Source organism: Hermetia illucens, chromosome 2 (genome assembly GCF_905115235.1).
Source record: "Hermetia illucens chromosome 2, iHerIll2.2.curated.20191125, whole genome shotgun sequence".
Lineage (NCBI taxonomy): Eukaryota > Metazoa > Arthropoda > Insecta > Diptera > Stratiomyidae > Hermetia > Hermetia illucens.
This window is the reverse complement of record NC_051850.1, coordinates 7,410,264-7,433,026: the sequence shown is the minus strand read 5'-3', so window position 1 is coordinate 7,433,026 and position 22,763 is coordinate 7,410,264. Positions and strand designations below refer to the sequence as shown.

The window sequence follows — 22,763 nt, the reverse complement described above, 5'->3', positions numbered from 1 at the left end:
TGTCCGTCCTGTCGCCTTCTATGGTTCTGAGTGTTGACCGACTATAAAAAACAATGGACAGCGTCTTGCGGTAATGGAGACGAAGATGTTGCGTTGGACTAGTGGCGTTGACACGTTTTGATGACATTCGAAATGAGGATATGTGCAATCGATATGGGGTTGCACTGACCGTGGAAAAACTGCGAGAGAAGCGACTTCGATGTTATGGTCACGTAATTCGCGCTAACGAGAATTCACTTGCCAAATTGGTATAATCATCGAAGGCGTTGGTAAGCGACCAAAAGGCCGGCCGAAACAACGGTGACTTGATATGCTGGATGGGGATTTAAAAGCCTCGTGATTGCATTCAAATTAGGCATTTGATAAAATAAAATGGCGTAACCGATCACGACGAGCCGAACCCGCTTGTGAATGGGACAAAGGCTGAAGAAAAAGAAGAAGAGTAACTAATGGGCTTCCACGATTGGAAGACGCGGTCACATGACCGAGATAATTGGAGGGCAACAATCCAGGCTGCGTCAGGTTATAGTGCCACGACCATGATAATTAGCGCAACCTGGATAAAGTGGCGTTCGACAATTGATGTTCTTTGTGATCGACATATCAACGAACGTTTCAAATCTAAAATTTACCGCGATGTCGTCCACCCTGTCGCCCTCTATGGTTCTGAGTGTTAGCGGACTATAAAAGATAATGAACATCGTCTCGCGGTAATGGAGATGAAGATGTTGCGTTGGACTAGTGGCGTCAACCACCGATCATGACGAGCCGACCCCGCTTGTGAGCGCGACAAAGGCTAAAGAAAAAGAAGTTTGATTTGATGTTGATTTTATTAAAAAAATAATTTAAATAATTTCGGAATTGTTGTTTTAATTCAACAATTTTTAGATACGGGGGAGGGGCGGTAAAAAAATCATGAAATTCGTGTGACGTAATTTATGGATGGCCCCATAAATTCCAACCCAGACGCAGAGACATTTCGTTTTCTACCACAAACCAAAAATAAGGAAAATATAGGTGTTGCCTAATACTTGTGGTCAAGGTTGAAAACGACAAGGTTTGGCCGAATTACCTCGAATACATTGTAGAGAACGTTTTCTAGTATGGCTAGGTTAACACATTTAATTCGAAATATTCACCCTCAGATTGGGCGATACCAACGTGATCATGAAAAACTGCTTGGTTTGCGGAAGTTTCAGTACGTTGAGCACGACGACGTGAACGATGATCTCTATGGCCGAATTCGTGATATCTGCGTTTCGAGTTGTTAGAATAAGATTTTGGGCAAAATGCGCATTGATACGGTGTTGTTTCCCCGGCGTGGGTTTCCTCGTGTTGGTGACGTTCTGTTGGTGTCTCAAATTCCATATGACAAAAACAGCACTTAAGGTAAGTTGGATCGTTTTTGAATACCATTGGAATCTGATCTCCGTGATGCAGTACAGCGTGTCGCCTTAAAGCGTCTGCTAATTCAAATTGATCAGTGCAAAACTCACAAGTAAATGGGCCCCGCAGCGGAACGCCGCTTTGTTTTTCAAAAATCAGCATTCTGTGATTTCTTTTGTGACTTTTAAGGCTGCTTCTAGAGATAAATCCACGATTGCATGTTATACACAAAAGTTTTTTGTCATCATAAATCGGATTTTCAGAAAAGACAAGTTTAGGTCGTTGACTATCGTTTTCTTCGTGAAGCATTTCGTGCATTTTGCGTTTGTACTCATCCACGAAGCATCTTGGGCATAGTGAGCATCGATACGGTCTCTTTTCTCCGGCGTGACTTTTCTCGTGTTCGTAACGTTCCGTTGGTGTTTCGAATTGCTCAGAACAAAATCGACAATGACAGTATGTTGGATCGTCCTTGAAAATTGTTGGAATTTCTTCTCCGTGATACGGCACAATGTGGTCCCTGAGAAGGTTAATCGATTGAAAGTGTCGAGAGCAAAATTCGCAAGCTATTGTCGGCTCCAGTAGAATACTTTCTTTTTCACGTATCCTCAGTCTATGTTTTTGTTTATGACTTGTAAGGCTGCATTTATTGGCAAATCCACGATTGCATGTTATACAGAAGAATTTGTCGTCATCGAATTCTGGATTTTCAGAGAACACGACCCTTTCAAATCTCCTCACGTTAGATCCGTCTTTATGTCGTGACTCGTGCGCTTTGCGCGTGTAGCAATGCTTGAAGAGTTTTCGGCATATTAAACATCGATACGGCGCCGTTTCCTTAGCGTGACTTTTCTCGTGTTTGTAACGTTCTGTTGGTCTCTCAAATTCCATATAACAAAATCGACATTGAAGGTACGATGGGTCGTCCTTGAAATATGCCGGAATTTTATCGCCGTGATGCAATACAATGTGAAGTCTGAAATTCTTCTCTGAGACAAATTGTCTCGAGCAAAATTCACAACTAATTGCGCGTTCCGGCGAAATTTCTCGTTTTTTACGCAACTTCTTTTTTCTGTGTTGTTGTTTGTGAATTACAAGGCTGACCCTGGAAGTGAATGCACGATCACATGTTGGACAGACAAATTTCTGTTCTTCAACTTCTACTTTTTCGGGAAACACGTTTGTTGCTTGTTCTTCCGGTGGACGAACACCGAATTCTTTATGAGCTGATTCGTGTAATCTGCGCGAAAAGTTATCCATGAAAGTTTTCGGGCATAGCGAGCACTTGTACTCTTTTCGCTTTTCATCCTGACTCTCCTCGGGTTCATAACATTCTGTCGATCCTTCAAACTGATCATCCTGCGAGGAACTATGAATTTTATCTCGGTGATAGCGTGCAGTATGTTCCTTCAAAAGCCTTTGTGTAACAAAAAGCTTAGAGCAAAACACGCATGAAAATTTGGCTTTCAGTCCACTGAGTTGTTTTTCAAGAATCCATCTCTTGTGCAGTCCTTCGTGTCTTGACAGGGCCTCTCTTGTGGCAAACCCACGATTGCATGTTATACAGAAGAGTTTCTTGTAATCGAATTTCGGATTTCGAGTGAATACGACTCTTACTATTTTCTTTGGCTTTGGTCCGTCTTCATTGTGAGTGGATTCATGCATTTTGCGCTTCGCGCGACTCGTGAAATATTCCGGGCAGAGTGAACATCGACTTTTCTCGTGTTCATAACGTTCTGTTGGTGTCTCAAATTCCATCTGACAAAAGCAACATTTAAGGTATGTTGGGTCGTCTTTGAATGACTTTGGAATCTTATCTCCGTGATGGGGTACAACATGTCGTCTTAATCCTTCTTCTGACTCAAATTGTTTAGAACAAAAATCGCAATTAAACGTAAATTTAGGCAGAACTCCTGTTTCTTCCTGAACCTTTTCCACATGTATTCGATTGTGAGCTTCTAAGCTGGCTCTAGAGCCAAATCCAAAATTGCACGTCGTGCAATAGTGGAGATTTTCAGGAAACAATATTTTTGTCATGTCTATCGGTTTCCATCCAGTCAAATCCTTGTCTTCGTCTCCATGCATTAATTCATGAATGTTGCGCCTGTTCATCTTGGAGAAGGTTTGCAGACAAAGTGAACATCGGTATGGCTTTTTCTCTACAGCGTGAATTTTTTCGTGTTTATACCGTTTCATTGGTTTGTCAAATTGCTTATGACAAAATCGGCATTGGAGGTAGGTTGGGTCATCTTTGAAAAATTTTGGAATCATATTTTTATGACGAATCACAGTGTGCTGCCTCAAGCTAAACGCGGACCCATATCGTCTGAAGCAGAATTCGCAAGTTAATATCTCTTCGGTCTTCTCAAAGACTTGCTTTTCAATAATTTTCAGTCTGTGTTGCTGTTTATGACCCCTAAATGTGCTCCAAGAGGCGAATTTATGGTTGCATGTGATACAGAAATTTTGTTCGTTATCGTAAATAGGATTCTCAGAAAACACCATTTTCAGTGGTGGTTTCCACCCCTTCTCGTTATGAAGTATTTGATGATTTTTCCGTTTATAATTACTTTCGAAAGTTTTCGGGCAGAACGGGCATCGATACGGAGCTGTTTCGCTGGCGTGATCTTCCTCGTGTTGGTGACGTTCGAGTGGTCTTTCAAATTGTTTATGACAAAATCGGCATTGAAGGTAGCTTGGATCGTCTTTGAAAAATTTTGGAATTGCATTTCCGTGGTAACGCACTCCATGTCGCCTTAGGGCAAATTCCGTTCTATACCGTTTACGGCATAATTCGCAAGTTAATGGCTGCCCGGCCGTCTGAGCCACTTGCCTTTCAAGAATTTTCACTTTATGCTGAAGTTTATGGTACTTGAAATTGGCCCTAGAAGAGAATTGATAGTTACATGTGATACAGAACTTGTTCTTGCTATCGTAGGCAGGGTTCTCAGCAACCACCATTTTTAATGGTTCTTTCGATTCGTTTCCATTCTTTTCCGGTAAGTAATCGTCAGAAGATCTATCTGATTCAGCGTATGATTGGATTTGTAACGGATCATGATCCTCGTCGTTGTCATCGCCTGCAGTTTCAACATTTGACGCATCGTGCGCTGTAGAATAAGTCATTTTTACCATTCATATTTCAAAATAAAAAAAAGTATTCATACCTGAATCGTCATTATCAATTTCTTGTGAAACATCTCCTTGATTGCGACGTTTCCAATGGGCAGCGGCAGTTAGTTGGAATCTTGTTTTATGATAATGCCGATGTCGCCTAAAGGCCGTCTTCGAGGCCAATTGACGATCACATGTTATGCAATAGAGTCTTTTCTGATCATAAACGGGTTTGGCTGTAACCACCACTTTTGATTTCCTCGACTTGCCGAATTCAATGTCTAGGAATTCCGTAATAAATCCATTTTTCTTTACAATACTTGCTTTCCGCGTATTTTTGTCCGTCGAATGTGATGCGATGTCAGCTATTGGATCAACTGTAATAAAGAGAGTAAAACTTATTATCCACAATGCTGACTAACAATTCTAAAATTGTTTGCCTGAATATCTACGAACTTAGTGACTTGAAACGGACAGAATTCTGATAATAATAATAATCGTTGGCGCAAAAACCCATATAGGATCAGGGCCTGATCGCCTGCGACAACAATGGAGGGGTCGCACCATTCGAATCTGTTCCGACAATCGGGCAGCAACGACATATCAACAAGTTGGGTGTGGAATTGTCATCAGATGCTGCTGAAACTTGGCCGAATGAACGAAACATTCCTGATGTGGATGCCGAAGCACTCAAACATCACTCGTAATGAGGAGCTTGACAGACTGGCTCGTCGAGGGTCTGGAAAACAAAAGTGATGGGGCCAGAACCAGCTTTTGGAATCTGGTCATCTACTGTCAAGTCTACGCTGAAGGGTGAAATTGCAAGGATTCACGCAGGCGGGTGGAGAAATTTGGACCCTTGCCGACAGGCGAAAATCCCTGTGAAAGAACCTGGGGTCACCAGAGCCGCATTTTTGTTGTCCCTTAAGAAGTGGGACATGAAAACCCTAGTAGGACTTTTAACAGGACACTGCTCCTTAAATTACCACATGGAAAAGATTGGGGTGGTTGTTTCGACTATGTGCGCCTCAGATCTCAGACGAAGATACCTTGGCAAGGTTTTCTTCAATGAAAAATCGGCGCAGATTCGCTAAAGCCTGCGAACGCCGTAAATGGGAAGCTATTGAATAGGCTAGTTACGGGGATAGTACAATGGGCCTAAAAATGGCTAAAGTGCTCGGAACTGCGGCTTCCCCCAGTAAACTAAACTAAACTATTGAACGCCGATGCCGCCGTTGCCTGCGGTAACTGCAAACCCTTTTGATCTCACACTCGTAATTCTCGTAATCCCATTCAATCTCTCCCGTCTTCTATCAGTTTTACTAACCCCACTGCCAATTTCCCACAACAATCCTGCGAACTTCTCTGCACCTACTTCTCTTCCGTGTTTTCTCTCTCGAACCCTCCACCTTCTACGCCTCTTCTAACTGCAGACTGCTCCGAATCTCTGGCCATTCCTCTCCTTACGCCTTCCTTGGTTGACTTCCTCATTGGTTATCTTGACCCCAATGTCAAAACCTGACCCCTGTGTATAATTTACAACGAAAGTTTAGAAGAATGCTACTTTCCCAATCTCTGGAAAGAGGCCCCTCATCATCCCTATCATCAAGAGTGGAAACCCTTCTCTTGCTATGAACTACGAACGTTACTCATCTCGTTCTTTCTCTCCTTCCTCTAGCGTTCCCCAAAGCTGCATACTTGGCCCCTTCGTTTCAACTCCCTCTTGACGCTGACATAGCAAACTCCCTTTGGAAACGACAACTCCGGATGAATGTGCTGGTGCGTTATCGTGGTGAAACAGCTCCCTCTTTTTCGCCAAATGCCGCCGTGTCTCGTTCAATTTATTGCCGAAGGGTCCAATAATTCACTGTAGTATTGTCCAGAGAACGTTCTTCCTATTTCAAAAAAATTCGTGAGAATGGCGTCGTTCGCATCGCAAAAAATTGTTGCCGTGTCCTTTCCGGACATCTGGATCGTCTTCGCCTTCTGTGGAGCAGATTCACCGGGAGAAATTCATTGTTTCGATTGTTAGTTTAGTTTGTTTCCCAGGATGAATTCAGGTTTCACCAATGGTGACAAATCGACGCAAAAAAATTTCTTCGAATCTCGCTTAAATTATTCCAAACACAGCTTCGAAGTTAACAGCCGCATCGGCTTGTTGTCCACCGTGAGCAATCGCGGCACCCATTGGGCCGGTAATTTTTTCATCGCCAACTTATCATGTAAAATATTAATTGCCGATCCGGCCGACACACCTACGGTCTCTACAACTTCGCGCAGTTGCGTTCGTCGAGCAACGAGTATCATGTCATGGACTTCTTGAATGATTTCCTCAGTAACCACATCTGCCGGGTATCCTGGTCGCTGCTCATCAAAAACGAATGTTCATCATCATCAGCGGCACAACAACCGGTACCGGTCTAGGCCTGCCTTAATAAGGAACTCCAGACATCCTGGCTTTGCGCCGAGGTTCACCAATTTGAAATTCCTTAAAGCTGCCTTGCGTCTTGCCTTACGCCATCGTCCCATCGCAGGCAGGGTCTCCCTCGTCTTCTTTTTCTACCATAGATATTACCCTTATAGACTTTCCGGGCTGAATCATCCTCAACCATACGCATACGTGTCACTAGACATGCACACCGCAACCTATTGACCCGGATTTTATTCACAACCTGACGGATGTTCGCCCAAGTTTAAATTCGTTGAACCATTATTTAACTGTGGTCATAGATGGCGAAATGTCCCCATAAAGAGTATCCAACTGCTTGCTTTTATCTCCTCGCATTTTTCCCATCCAAAAACAAAAAGCGAATAACCGAATGATACGGCTCTTTTTCCATCTAAGTGAAAATCACGAAACACGTCTGACTCGAATGGCTACCAAATCGAAACTAATCTATCAACCAGTCTGAAATTTGTTTGCAGTCGTTTGATAGATGGCAGCATACGATGATAACACCAACTTCCCTCAGGAGTTCCCTCTGTCGTCAAACACGGGTACTTATTGAACCGCCTTCGTACAGCTCAAATCTACCTGCAAACGGAAGAGGAAGGCTCGGCAGAAGGGAACTTCAGTCACTAAGGAGGAGGAGAGAGAGGCTGAATCCTGTCTGTCAGAACCTTCTCCTTCACCCTCACCGGGAGGAGCAGAAGAAAAAGAAGCTGGTGACGTGGACGTTACTGGTTTAACGCCGGTATGTGGAAATGGACTCAAGCGGCTCGGATACCGTGAACCTGGGAAGATGCCAAGCCCGAAGAATGTAATGCGAAAGGAGATGAAGCACTTTGGCAATGAAGACATGGACGTGGCTGTACCACTAAGTGCAGTAATGTGCAGACAAATCGGAAGCTATGAAGCGGAAAATAAACTGGTAACCCCGGTGAGATCCACCCTGGATGCACCAGACTCTTCTGTCTGCGATAATGCGCGCAAGAAGAGTAAGACCAACACATCACCAGAGCGTGAACATTAGGCCGCCATCAAAAATGTTCTTTCCTCGAGTGTTACGCAGCCCGCCGGCCACGTCCCGAAGGGCGTGTTAACATCCTGTAAGCGGATCGATGATCACAGGGATTAAAGGCCCTATTCATCACTGCGAGTCATGCCATGCCGTGCTCGGACTCCGATACCGAACAAAATCGCAAGAAGTTCAGTGTAGTGTGTGCCGTGACAAGAGAGAATTTGCTATTGGGCTGATCAGGGAAGTAGAAGATGCGGAAGTGTATACCTCATCACCAACGAGCTTGCAAGTGGTGGCATATCTTTCGATAGTCCTGTGAAGGATGTTAACGATCCAGTTTTCATCAATAATGACGAGAAACTGAAGAGATGGAAAGAACACTTCACCATGGACCACTTCTGATGGTTGAAATGTCTAATCATCAGAGCATGCGGATACGGACTGTTTTCCAAACAGAAGAGAAATCATCAATGCACTCAAATGAAGTAAAGCCACTGGGCTTGACAGTCTCCCGCAGAGTTATTTGTCGCTGCACGTCTTGCATTAGCCACACCAACCTCCTACGAATTATTTTGGAACAGTGCGCGGAGTTTAGATTTTCGCTGCGCCTGTTCTTCATTGATTTTGAGAAGAGTCATCTAAATGAGCTAAATTTTTCTAATATGATTGCATTTTTACCACATTTCCAACATTTGACACATCGTGCGCTGTAAAAATAGCTGCAATTGAATAATTCATTTTATCCGTTCATATTCCAGCACAGATGATTGACAACCTTAACATTTTTGAGATTATTTTCGTGGAGCTCTTGTGCTACTTCAACTCCCCCTCGCCCAGAATGGTCATCCCTAGCCACTCACAAAACTAGAGTTATTAACACTTTGGAATTTTTTGTTGTCCTTCTTTTCTACATGCACTTAATAAGTAATTGGAGTATTCTCCGTTTATTGTTAATCAAATAAATAAATAAATCAAAAAAGTATTTGTACCTGAATCGTCAATTTCGAAGTCCTCAGTATAGAGATCATCCTTTACTGTATCCATTGAAGCATCTCCTTGACTGCCAAAATTCCAATGAGCAATTGCTTGTTGGCGATATTTTTCTTTATGGTAAGTCTTATGCCGCCAGAAGGCCTTTTTCGTGTCAAATTGTCGATCGCATGATAAGCAAAACAGTTCTTCGTCATCATAAAGGGGTTTGGCTGTAACTACCATGTTTGATTTCGCTGCGACAATGGTCTTCGGGGAATATGATGGGATGTCAGCTATTGTATCATCTGCAATGAAGATAGTAAAAACCATTGTTCAAAATGTTATCATTGTGCTTATGTAATCGATTGGAGGGAAGAGAACGTAAATTCTCTTCCTGACTGACGGTTTCGCCCAGGGCAGAAGCAATTCATCATATGCTGTCCCACCTATGACCCGGGGGTCACGAACCTATTTGACGTGATTGATGAAAAGATTGTGAAACCTGATTGAGACGACAAAGAAAAACGAAGTGGTTGTATTGCGTTAAACGTGTGTGAGGAGAGGCTCCTCGAGAGGGAGAAAGAAATGGATTCCCCCCGGGTGTGTGCTGCTCTCAGATCCCCGGAAATTAGATCAATTCAGACGACCTATAACCTTGGGGGAGAATTGTTGAGTTTTTGTATTCATATACATTTTCATTTGATTCAGGTTTTCTTGAATTGATGTGACAGTTGTCTCTGTCCTAAACGAAACCACCAGTCACCTTTTGGAAATATTTGGGTATTAACTCAGAAAAGAGGGATCCGACAAATGTGGAAGAAAGTTCCTCCTCATTCGCCCCAGTCCGACATGCGGATATAGGTCTTACTTAAGTGTCAGGCGAGAGGTCATCAACATCACAGTGGCATCCCTTGACACTGCGGCTCTTGTTGAAGAGTGGGGAGTATTAAACGATATCACACTCTCAGATCGCAAGCGCAATGATTTCGAAATGGACAAGGATCCACCTCCAACCAATCCACTTCGGAATCCGCGCAAGACAGATTGAGTGACGCCCGAGTAACGATTGCTTGGAGGCGTATCAAATCCATTCCTGGAATTGAGAAAACTAGCATAAAAGAAGCTTTCGGAAAAAGATGTCCATTCAAAACATCAAAGAAAAGTAAAACACCATGGTAGAACTCGGATTTCGCAAAACAGAGGAAAACGCTCTAAAGAAGAGCATAAACGATCATCATGGAGAAGTTTTTGCGAACAGACTAACTCTCGTGAGGCCACCTCAAAGCTAATGTGGAGCCTTTTCAAAGAACGTAGCCAGAAGTTGGGTTATACGTTTACAGAGCATCTCTTGAAAAACATCTACTTGAAGTGCGGTACCGAGGCAACATCCAAACTCTCATTTCAGGGGCAACAAGTGCGTACAGCCCTCAACTGAGAGACTGGAATCTGGCACGCAAAATAGTACCACTGGAGTGAGTAAAATGAGCATTTAACTCGCTCCGTAGATGCAAATCTGCAAGTTCGGATGATACCTACGCTAGTAATAAAGGGAATGGATGGCTTGGGTCTAAATATTCGGAATATATATCGTGTATGTGCTTGGACACTTTTATATTTCAATGTAGTCTTTCTCTTCTTTGACTTCAGCCGTTGTCCCGTTCACAAGCGGGATTGGCTCGTCGTGATCGGTTTCCTCATTGGGTTCTAACAAATGCCTGATCTTGATGCAATCGCGAGGCTTCCAAATCCCCATCCAGCGTATCAAGCTACCGATCGACTTCAATGTTCAGATCAATCTTGGCAAGTGAATCTTAGTTAGCGCGAATTACATGACTACACCGTCGAAGATGCCTCTCGCAATTCACACGCAGCCTAAAAAAAATGGTGGATGACGACTTTCGCAAATTTAATGCAAAAACGATTCCATATCGTTACTCAATTGCATGACACTGAACCTAAACCGTGCAAAATACCAGATCGCTCTGGCTAAAGAGGACATTCCCTAAACTTCTGTTTGGCTTATGCAACGCCACGTAGACTTTCCAGGGTTTCATGGATCAAATATTTTGCCACCTGGATTTCATATTTTGTTATATTGACAATTGTTTGTGTATCAACGTGAGCAAATGTTTCTTCGGTCAACTGTAGGTCAACTATTTGGGATATACCATAAACAAAGGTGACTGCAACTCACCGCATGAACGAGTAGTGACAATTGTAGCATATCCAAAACCAGAGACAATAGATGAGTTGCGACGCTTCCTGGAAATTGTAAGTGATTACCGTCGAACGCGCGAGGGATGCCACCGTCTGCTCAAGCTAGGAAATTTTGCCCGTGGGCCTCTCGCGACACTTCACTGACCACGGAGCGCGCATGCACTTCGTTGATCTTATCCGCACTTCCAAAGGCCAGGGTCCGCACAGGCAAAGATAGCTTGGGTACTCTCCGTACACAACGACTTCAGAAGCTCGATCCCGACATTATCCCCGCCCAACTGCTTCATCTCACGCAGCAGTTGGCTCGGGGAGCGGTTGCCTAAGGTGAGCTCCGTTAGCAAGTGATTGAGCCTTTCTGACTCACTTACTGACAGTCGCTTGATGAAGATACCCTTTAATTTCCCCTCCTTTAGAACGCCGGCGACTCCTCGTCCAGGCCGACGAGCGCGTGATTAAATCACGTGGTGATGCCAGCGAGCGCGGACTGCGCCTTCAGTTGTCGGAACCAATCCTCCGGGTTACGTCGCCAAAATGGTGCGCGCGGAGGCATTTGCCGCGCTGTTATCCATCGACATCTGCGAAACTATACGGATTACTTGGAGAAAAAACGAGGAGTCGTCCAAGCCCCTCAACTAGCGAAAAACGTAAAATCTTAATCACGACCGAAGTGGAACTCACCCCGGAGCAGAACCACTTGAACCCCAATGTTAACGACAGATAAAACCACAAGCCCCAGCGAAGCGACAGCCTGCCCAATTCTGTCTTTTTTTTAAAAAAAATCTTTGTGCCGTCTTCTGTGGCTTTACGTTTCTTACCTTTTTTCTAGAAAGACTTTGTGCCGTTTCCTACGGTTTAACGCTTCTTAATTTTACAAAAAAAATAATAATAGGATTTTCTCTGGGAATCTTGGCTGTCACACGAACACGGCAGCACGATATTGTTGGTTGATGGCTCACAGGCTAAAAAGCTTGTGTTCTTTAAGGTTGAAAGAGATTTTGAGTAGGCTCGTACGTTGATGGAGCTCGATTCTGAGCTAGACTGGGTTTGCGTCAATATACAGTCAAATAACGCGCTGAAGTAGAGTTACAGACCTTCTCACAAAGTGAGAAAATTATCAAAATTTCTAATGTAACACAGCGGCTACCATACACCTACAGAACAAAGCAAAATGGCTCAACGCGCGATGGCGAGGGGCAAGACCAGCGCAATCGCACTGATGGGTTTATTTTCTTGCATTTCTTATTTACTAATTTTCACTCTGATTGTCGAGTTAATTCGCGGAAATATTGCTTTTCTTTGTAGACTGACTTGAGGACTTACATCAGATTACCAGGCTGTGTGTCTCCGAATCAGGAACGACGGAGCGATTGCACTTGGCTTCTGTTGTCTGCAGGTTGGGAACGACGGGGCACTCGCCTCTGGCTTCTGTCTGCTGGCTGGGGCTCAAAATGCGGTGTGTCTGGCCAACAAATTTGCACTACTTCGCTCGATTGCGGAAAACTTTTTCTAAATTAAGTTAGACATTCTATTTTTTAAAGCAAAAACGGGGGGGATCTATTTTTTTGACAGACCCAGGCAGACTATTTATTCCACTTGGTTGCTCCGCCGACCTTGCGGCTGTCAGCTGGTAGGCGAGCCGCTCAGGCAGATGAGTTTCCAGCCGTGGTGAGTCTTGCTAACCTCAGACGAATGTCCGCTAAGCGGTTCCACACTACAGCGCCTCCACAACGCAACGCTCTGCCTGTGACATGGGCCCAACGCCCTTGAAGCTCCCCCATGAGAGTCAACTGCAAATAACTGAGCCGAGAACAGGAATTCTCCTGGAAAATATGCTCTCAGAAGGGTATCCCGATTTCTATAGTACCTGATAAGATTATGAGGCTTCGTAGCAAGCGCCACTTCAGACGAGTGCTGCATCATGGCCAGTCAGTTAATCTGAATACAGTATTACAGTATTCTCCGGTGCTACCACTTGGAGGTTCTTCTTGCCCGTGTGGTGTTGACTCAACCGACCAAGTTGTTGCCCTGTCGGCTTCCTCGCCACTTCTGAGCAACTAAGTGTAAGGACAAGTGGTTCATTTTACCAAGTATCCGAAGAAAATTCGGTTTTTGCAAATAAACACAAGCAGAACAACGAGTATATCAAAAATTGAATTCTTTTCTGACTTTTAAGGGTGTCTCCAGAGGTAAATCCCCTCCAGAAGGGTCTTTTGTAATCGAATTTAGTATTTTGAAAGAAAACGGTTCTTACCTGTCTCTTTGGTTGATCGATACGGCATTTCTTCCTCAACGTGAGTTTCCTCGTGTTGGTAACGTTCTGTTGGTTTTTCAAATTGCTTATCACAAAATTGGCATTGAAGGTATGTTGGATCGTCTTTAAAAAATAATGGAATTGTGTCTTCGTGATAAATCACTGTATGCTGCCTTAGGGCAAACTCTGATGTATACTGTCTTCCGCATAATTCGCAAGATAATATTTCCTCAGCCTTTTCAAAAGCTTGCTTTTCACGAATTTTCGCTTTATGTTTATTTTTATGATGGTTGAAGCTGCCCTTCGTAGAAAATTTGTAGTTACACGTGATACAGAAATTTTTCTCGTTATCGAAGCTGGGATTATCAGAAAACACCATTTGCACTGGTTCTTTCCAATCCTTTCCTTTATGAACTAATTCGTGAAGTTGGCGCTTCCAGTTACGTGGGAAAGACTTCGGGCATACCGAGCATCGATACGGATTTTCTTCGCTAAGGTGATCTTCCTCGTGTTGGTAACGTTCCGTTGGCTTTTCAAATTTTTTATGACAAAATTTGCACATAAGATATGTTGGATCGTTTTGAAGGGATGGTGGAATCTTATCTCCGTGCTGTGTCACAATGTGCTCCCGTAAGGAACGCTCCAGAGTATATCGTTTGAGGCATATTTCGCAAGTCAATGGGGGCTCTTTTCTTTTAATGCCTTGCCTTTCAAGAATCTTTCTATTGTGATGGAATTTATGACACCTAAGCGCCTTCCTAGAGGAGAATTTATGATTACATGTTACGCAGAAACTCCTTGCGTAGTCGTAAATCGGATTTTCAGAGTACACCATTTTCACCTGTGACGAAGCTTTTGCCGTTTCGTTCGCCATATCGGTGACCTTTGATGTATTAGCTTCAACCTTCGTGCAACTTTTCGATAAACGATCGTCGGAAGAACTATCTGAATCATCCAGATTTACGGAATACGAGTTCTCTTGTACCGCATCGTGATCATCGTAGTTGTCGTCGTCCCCATTTTCAACATTTGACGTATCGTGCACTGCAGAAATGATTGCAATTGAATAATTCATTTTGTCCATTCATATTTCAATAAATTAAAAATAACTTGTACCTGAATCCTTAATTCCTAAGTCATTAATATCTAATTCATCCTTTGCTGCAAGCTCCATTGAAACATCTTCTTGACTGTCACGATTCGAATCGGTAGCAGCTACTTTATGGAATTGTGCCTTATGATAATGCCTATGTCGCCTGAAGGCCGTCCTCGAGGCCAATTGGCGATCACATGTTATGCAATAGAGTTTTTTCTCATCATAAACGGGTTCGGCTGTAACTATCACTTTCGATTTGCTCGACTTTCCGACTTCATAGTATAGGAACTCCGACTTTAATCCATTTTTCTTTACGCCACTAGTTTTCCGCGTATTTTTATCCACCGAATTTGATGCGAGATCAGATATTGTATCAACTGTAACAACGATAGTAAAAATTATTATTCATAATGTTCTTGTTTTCCTTAAGGGGGTTCAAAAACAAGCTAAAATTTGTGAATTTGATAGCGAATTGAATTTTATATGATGTTAGCGCTGTGGTGCGTCGTTTTGATGCCACAAACTCCTAAGACTGTGAATGCTGTTATGAGAACAAGGGGGCAAAGTCCAGACGGCTCAGACCTTCAGAGCCAGCCCAAAGCATTCACAAAGGAAACGAGCTCTCCTACCTCTGAGGGCCCCAAAAATAGTTTACTTAATTTCCGTAGCCTGAATCTAGCTAGAGCTGGGCAATCATAAGGGAGCACCTGAGAGTTCCCCTTTTTCTCCGCAGCGTTGGCAGGGCGAATTGTAGGGTATGCCGAGCTGGCGACATGATCGCCTATGAGCCAATGCCTCGTACAAGCCGCCGTAATCTGACACAAAAGCTCTCACGATCGAGTTTTGTGACAAGCGAGCCAAATCCTTCTTTAATTGGCACAACGAGCCCTTGACATCTGGGGTCCGCGACTGCTAAGTAGTGCGAGTAAGTTCACGGGATACGGACTGTACCCCCCGAATGAGTGACAAGAGCAGAGCCCCGCCTGGCCAATCCTCCAGCCGACTCACTCCTCTCTATGCTCCTATGACCTGGAACCCAGAAGAGGGTGACTTTGAGCAAGTCTGCACTTCCCCATCAGTCATTGAGGGATAACACCATTGTACAACTTTTAAGAAATCGATTTTGATAATGGCTTAAAAAATACTTTGAACTCTGGAGAATTTGCAAGAGTGCCCTATGAGTTGGGGCTTAAGAATACGCTCAAAGCCTTCCCTGATTGTCGCAAGAGGCAACTAAAAAGGATAGAAAGTTATGGACAAGCAACCTGTACCTTTTTTTCAACTTTGCTGTTACCGAAACATCAACAAGGCCTCGGATAGTCGGCGGATACAGACTATGATTATTTTCTGGGATGTGTGCGCGTTCTTCAACGACAGTAGCGAGAGTCTCCAGAATGTTCACTTTCTGCAACTCGAGCGGGAATTCTAACGAAATAAGACATTCTGGATCTGAGCGAAGTAAGATGGTGGGACTTTGAAGAGTGCTCCCCTCCCTCTTGCCAAACGAATTACTACGTGCTTTTGTACTCTGAAGAGTCAAGTTGTAGCACAGGCGGAAAGCGCGCTCTCTAGATCTGGGAGTCGATACCTGTCAGACTTCTGACTGCAAAACTCCGGTCTAAGTTAAGGAAAATCCATATTGTATATTACTATGCACCAACGCAGACTTTCGATATAATGGGGAAGGATGATTTCTACGAGCAATCACACGCAGTTCAGGGGAGGCTTCTTAAAGGTTATATTATGATCGTAATGGATGATCTGAATACCAAGGTGGGTTCCGATAGCATCTTGCTCGGGTATGTTATGGGGAAACACGGTCTTGGCGACCGTAACGATAATGGTGGGACGTTTGTGGATTCCAGCAATTTTCACCGCCTCGTCATTGGTTGCACATTTTTCGAGCACAGAACCTGCCATCAAATCAGTTGGGTCTCAATTGACCCACACCGCACAAGCAATTAGATGGATCACTGCGATGAGCTGTAGATTTAGTTGTCTTCTGGATGTGCGTAACAAGACTGGCACTGACATGAGCCTCAAAAGGGATCACCATCTGATGTTTGCTTGCGTGTTGCGTATGCCAGTTCTCGGAGGGTGGCAGGGCTGCGACCTCCTCTCCTTTCAAGTTCAACATCGGCCGCTCTTATGATAAACTGAGTAGCCAACATGAGAATTGCGCCGCTATCAAAAATGCTCATGTCTTGAGTGCTACACAGGCCGCCGGCGATAAGATCATGCAAGCGGATCAACGAGAGGAAGGGTTTAAAGGCTTTATTGACCGCTGCGGGTGATGGTGGGCGTAACGTTCTCAAAATCTCCAGAAATTCAGCACAGTGTTAATATCAGATATAATTTGCTAGGAAGCGAAAGGTACTGCAGAACGCCATGATTTCAGTGGTTCTACGGAGGACGTTAACGGTCGATTGCTCATCCACGATGACGGTCGTTGCACCTTCACTTACTGCAGATCTGCTACGAAATCTTATGGATCCAAGACCTTTCCCACAGCGCGTAAGAAGATGATCGTAAAAATTCCAAAGAAGGGAACCCGTTTTAAATGTGATAATTGATTACATACTCCCTACTATCGCAAAGATATGAGCTAAAATAATTCTGGGGTTCCGATCCGGATCCTTCTGCAATGACCACATCAACACCTTCCGGATCATGCTAGAACAGTGCGCGGAGTTTAGATTTTCGATGCAACTGCTCTTCATCGATTTCGAGGAAGCTTTCGATAGCGTGAATAGGGAATATAAGGGCATTCCAATATATGATGGCGCAAAGTGTCACGCAATGCACCGAGGTAAAATTTCAGAGGATTTTAGGATCCAAAGCGGAGGCCGCCAGGATTGCATCTTGTTATCCATATTATTTCTGTTTGTTATTGGTGACGTTCTTCATGTTGCCTTTTGCGGAGGACGTGAAGGAGGTCAATGGATTATGACATCTTTCATCAAACATATCTACTACGCTAATGACATCTGTTGGCTTTCTCACTGGGTCGTGGAGCTTGTCCACATGGCTCTGAATTTGGAAAAAGAGGCAAGTAGAGTTGGACAGAAGCTAAATACCAACAAAACCAAAGGTCTCAGTTTGATGCCAAACTCCTAAGACCGTGACTGCTGTTATGAGAGCAAGGAGGCAGAGTTTAGCCGGTTCAGATCTTCAGAGCCAGCCTGTAGTATTTACGAAGGCAAGCAGCTCTCCTACCCTGACAGTCGCCAGCGGGACCCAAACTGTACGCGCCAAAGGACTGCCAATAGCAAAATCCCGCTAGCTCGTTGATTCCCCACAATGTTCCTGTGACCGGGAACCCAGAAGAGGGTTACCTCCAGCGTGCCGCCCGAACTGTTCAGTGCGTTTTAACACTGACCTGCTAGCCTGGAGGATGCCGCCGTTGAGTACAAGGCCTTAATGGCCGCTTGGCTGTCGGTCACAATGGCTATGTTATGCTTGGCTAAGAGTATGCCCCAGCCATCAACAGGCTTCCATTATCGCCCGTACTTCCGCACCAGCTCCACAGACAATCTTTGATCCGTCGGTAAAGGATACTGTGATATAACCCTGCAACACGGAGCTAATCTTCCACCCTGCCCCGGCTGGAATTTCCCGAGGTATTTCGTCTAGGATGTTACCATGCCATAGGGCTTCGCTGTCCAGCATCCAGACTCACGTAGTCTGACGGCACTGCTTTTTTAATATGTCTAAGTCTAAGGGAAGGAAATGCAGAAGTACATTGATGGTATCTACCGAACAGAACTGCTGAGCAGCGGCATCACCTTCAAACGCGGTTCTCTGGATCTTGTTAAACTCCGTTCTATTGTGTTTTTGCTCAAAGCCGGCCACTATACAATAGGGCCGTAAGTAACGAAAACCCCTCTCAATTTGTCCGTTGCCTTCGGTGCCTTGGCAGTACCGCAGTGCAGGTGCCGCTGATACGTAATCTATGAATAAGATGCCTACCACATATTCCTGAGGCAATTTATGGTCACATTCAATTGCCTTCTGCAAACTGCAGCCGACTTAGCTGACAAGATCTACACCTTACTTCTTTCGACCAAGTAACGAAGTCGTAAAAGATCCCCACGGGGTATTCGTTGGTACCACTGGAAGTTCCTTTCCGAAACCATCAAATGCACGAACGCATGTAATGGGATTTTTTGTAACAGCCTTCGCCTTCTAAGGTCCGTAGCCTGAAGTAATGTCTGCTAACTTCAGGCTAATCCTTCCGCTCTATCACCTTTGGAAGCCTTCAAGTCAGGAAATTCCGTTAACCAACAGCAAGGGAGAAGAGAAAGGTTGTTGTTCTTTCAAGGTGTTCCTTGCCTCCACCATTCGAGCTCAATGTTCTTCGCATCCAAAAGCACCCAAACGTAGTGCGCACTCCATCTGCTAACGATCCTCAGCATCTCTCTGATAACCTTGCCTGAAGAGATCTACCACGTGATGCCATTAAATAAGACGAGTGATTTGATGGCCGTTGATAAAGCTCAACTCCGCCGTAGCCTACCCCAAGCCATGTTGAGAAACCAAGAGGGAGGCAGAGCTGTAGCCTGAATGGCTGAGTTGCACCTAAGCGTCTGAAGTGAGTAGAGTGTCACAAACTACGTAGCCAGATCTTCAACATAGCTGTGTGAACTCTGGTACGTTTCGAACCACATGAAGCAGCTATCGCCGAGGCCACCCCTAGATAGGGTTTTGCGATGGGCCGGCAACACATCTATGTAAAAACTACTCCGACAAGAAACCTGGAATATTTACCTCGGATTGAGCATGATTGCAGTTCAGGAAACAAATTGGATTGGTAGCGAAATAAGCGATATGAATTCAAACACAATTTTCAAAAGTGGAAAACCATCGGGTCATATTGCATTTATAGCAAGCAAACAGCTCAAGCGACACAAGAGCGACCTCAAACCTATCAACGAAAAGTTGTGTGCGATTCACATCATAATGCGAAAATCGGAAACGAAAACTAGCATCAGGAAACCATCGGATAACAGCAGCCTCCATGAGGAATGCAATCATAATGATCAAGGACAGCAGTGGAAATCACCAGACACATCAAGGAAGTCACAGAGAAGGTCGTGGGATACAAATCCCGGCGAACGGGAATTGACTGTTTTGACAATGAATGCAGAATATCACTCAACGCAAAGAATGAAGCGATACTGACTGCATCAACATATGCTGGACGTCCTGTTTTAATAAGCTTCTGAATTTGATACCTGGCGCCCCATACCAGTAGCCGAAATCAATGGTGGTATCGGTGATCTTGGCCCCACAACAAATCGAACAAAGTGCCGTGTGCGGAAGAGTTCCTAGTCGAGCTGTTAAAATCCGATGGAAGAGATCTACTAAGTGCGATACACCAACTACTGCTGCGAATCTAGGAGGACGATGAGATCCCACACGACGGGTGCAGGTGCATCATCTGTCCAATCACCAAAAAGGGTGCATTGTGAATAAATTAATGACGAAAATTCTGGAGAAAAGAATAAAAGCATACGCCGAACGACTCAGCTTTATACATCTGGGTAGCAGGCTGTCAAAGGACGCCAATGGGACTGACGAGATCAAGCGACGGATACAGCCAGCGAATAACACTTTTTTCTCGCTCCTTCCCATAATGAAATCCAAATATGTGAACAGGAACACGAAGCTTCGCGTATACAAAACCATCATACGACCAGGGCTATGATATGGGTGCGAAACCTGAACCCTAACCCAAGTCTCCGAAAATTTACTAGACACCTTCCAAAGTAAATTTCTTCGTGGAATTTTTGAAGCAGTTCGCGACCGTGATGGATGGCACAGCGAAACAACCATGAGTTGTAGGAACTGTACGATGAGCTAGAAATCTCGAGATTCGTTAAACTACAATGCCTTCAGTGGGCACGACATATCCAATGAATTAGCGACGATTGCATGCCTAAAAAGGTTATGAATGGACGACGTGTCGACGGAACGAGATTACGAGGAAGACCGGGAGCCCGGTGGGAGAGCACCATTAAATACGGACGTCAAGCAAACCCTGGGCTTCCAAGATTAAAGAATGTGACCGAAATCCAGGCAGCCAGGGCCCGACGACGGGCCTTAGTGTGACGATGATGATGATGAAGCTATTGTATCAGCTAATCGCACGGTTCCTTTCATCGCATACGCATTTCGGAAAGATTCCAACGATACCGAGAAAGATTCCTACTTGACACAAAGCCCTGTAAAGGGCTTTCCGTATTATATAGTCATTGAGGACGATCTTATTGGTCATTTGGGCGAGAAGGTAAATGGCAAGTGTTTGGAACATCCAATCATTACGAACGACAAAGAATCGTAGCTTATTCAACCCTCGTGGCCAACAAACCTGATACGTAGTTCATTAACCAAAATACTTGATTTTGAAATGACGATGTCCAAATGAAGACCCGTGAGAAGAAGCCCCCTTACCAGAAGTCGCTCTTCGAGTTGTCCTTTACAAAGTTCTTTACGAAAAAACTCGCGACACCAATGCACACAAAAAAACGAACACTTATGCTGCGTTAATGACAAGAACGGCACATAAACACTCAACAGAAAAAATGTGAAACGAATTTTTTCGCCACCACTAACAACTCCTGGCATTAGAACGACAGGACAAGCATAAATGGAGAAAAGTTTTTGATTCTTTGGCAGTCCATCCTGCTAGGGAGGACGTGGCCAGGTGCATATGGGAGGATAAGGTGAGCCCCACAGTATTTCGCATTTATTATTTCTTGCTCGACCCTGCTGGCGTCACAGACGATAGATTATCATCCGCTTCATTAGGAAGTATCGTATCGCGAGCGCACCGTCATATCCGCCACAGTGAAGAAACCTGGCGCATTTCGGCTCTTGAAAGGTGCAGAACGTGATGAGTGGTGGTTGTTGCTAGTTCAACCTACCATGAACCACGCTACAAACACTGCCAGTTGGGTGCCAACTTGAGCTTCCCTTGCAAATATCAAAATTGTTCGCAACTTTTCCAACTACAAATTGAACGAATAACCTCAGCTTGCCTGTGGAAGCCTGCTACTAGCTTCCTGGGACCCTGACGAACAACCCAAAAGAATATACTCTAAAATCTACAACAAATGCGATTACCTTGATCATCAATTCCCTCCTTTTTGCTAGTTGACTCCTCTGCGGCGGTACCTTTATCCAGGCCGTCGTCGTCCACAACATCGTCTGAATGGAAAAGCTTCAAGTGGTTTTTGAGTGATTCGACACTGTCGAAACCACCTTTGCAAACATCACAAGCGGCTCCAGCAACTGACACCCTCTGTTCGGTACTCAAAGGATCTTCATAATCACTGTCTTCCAGGAGCTCATTTAGAATTTCCTCCTCATACTTAAGGTCCGTGGCGAATCCCGAATCCGGAAGAACCGTATTTCCTTCATCCATATTGTTTAATGTTTTCTACTATCTACGAACCCCCGTATTGGGGTCTAAATTCGGAGCGTTTTGAAAGGTTAATTAATACGCGCGAATCATTCGAGCACTTGTTTTGAGTAAAGAACTTCACATCGAAGACGTCTTTTAGACACAGTCTACTTCTTGTTCTTGCTTTCGTCCTAGTGCCGGGTGGCATTCAATCAGAGAGGTTCGGGTAAGGTTAGAGACTTTATATGTATCAAAAAATCTTTGGCGAAAATGTACAAATGTGTAATTGAAATTTATGAACAGTATCCTTACTTAAGATGAACGATTCCAAAGTTTATATAACGATGCAATTTATAAGCGATACCACGACCATCCCGTTGTGGATAAAATCCGGCTCAATAGGTTGTTTAGGATGAGGAAGATGATCCAAACTGCAAAGCTTATAAGGGTAATATTTATGATAGGAAACAAAACGTGGTAGACCCCACCTCAGAAGAAGTGGTGGCATAGGCAAGGATATCCGGTAGCTGTCAAGTATATCTCACAGAAAATTTCCATATCAATCCTTTAAATTATATGGTGGTCTCCACACATTTCTTGCCTCATTTCTACAGCCATGTTTTGTGTTTTGTGACGCGATGAGTTGGGGTTCAATAACACACCACACTAACTCCAACCGCCTAAAAGGGATAGACATTTGTAAGCTAGCAACCTGCGGAATTCAAAACTTTACTGTTAAAGGAACAATGTCTCAAGGACCTAATGACAGTTGAAAACGGACTATGAATTATTGATTTTTGGAATATGCACACGCTCCTCGTCGAGGGAGCGAGGGTCCTGAAAATGCTCGCTTTCTCCAAA

General features: G+C 44.2%; 1 protein-coding gene across 1 annotated transcript; it reads right to left on the bottom strand.

The window, feature by feature from the left end:
• Positions 1-740: 740 nt before the first annotated feature.
• LOC119648220 (zinc finger protein 729-like) lies at positions 741-22,055 on the bottom strand. The gene is made up of 6 exons (XM_038049831.1): positions 21,623-22,055; positions 14,518-14,874; positions 13,402-14,445; positions 8,951-9,238; positions 4,554-4,877; positions 741-4,496 (listed from the first exon to the last, which is right to left on the bottom strand). Exons 1-6 carry the CDS (start codon positions 21,921-21,923, stop codon positions 1,108-1,110), a joined length of 5,703 nt encoding a protein of 1,900 aa, XP_037905759.1. The 5' UTR covers positions 21,924-22,055; the 3' UTR covers positions 741-1,107.
• Positions 22,056-22,763: the final 708 nt, after the last annotated feature.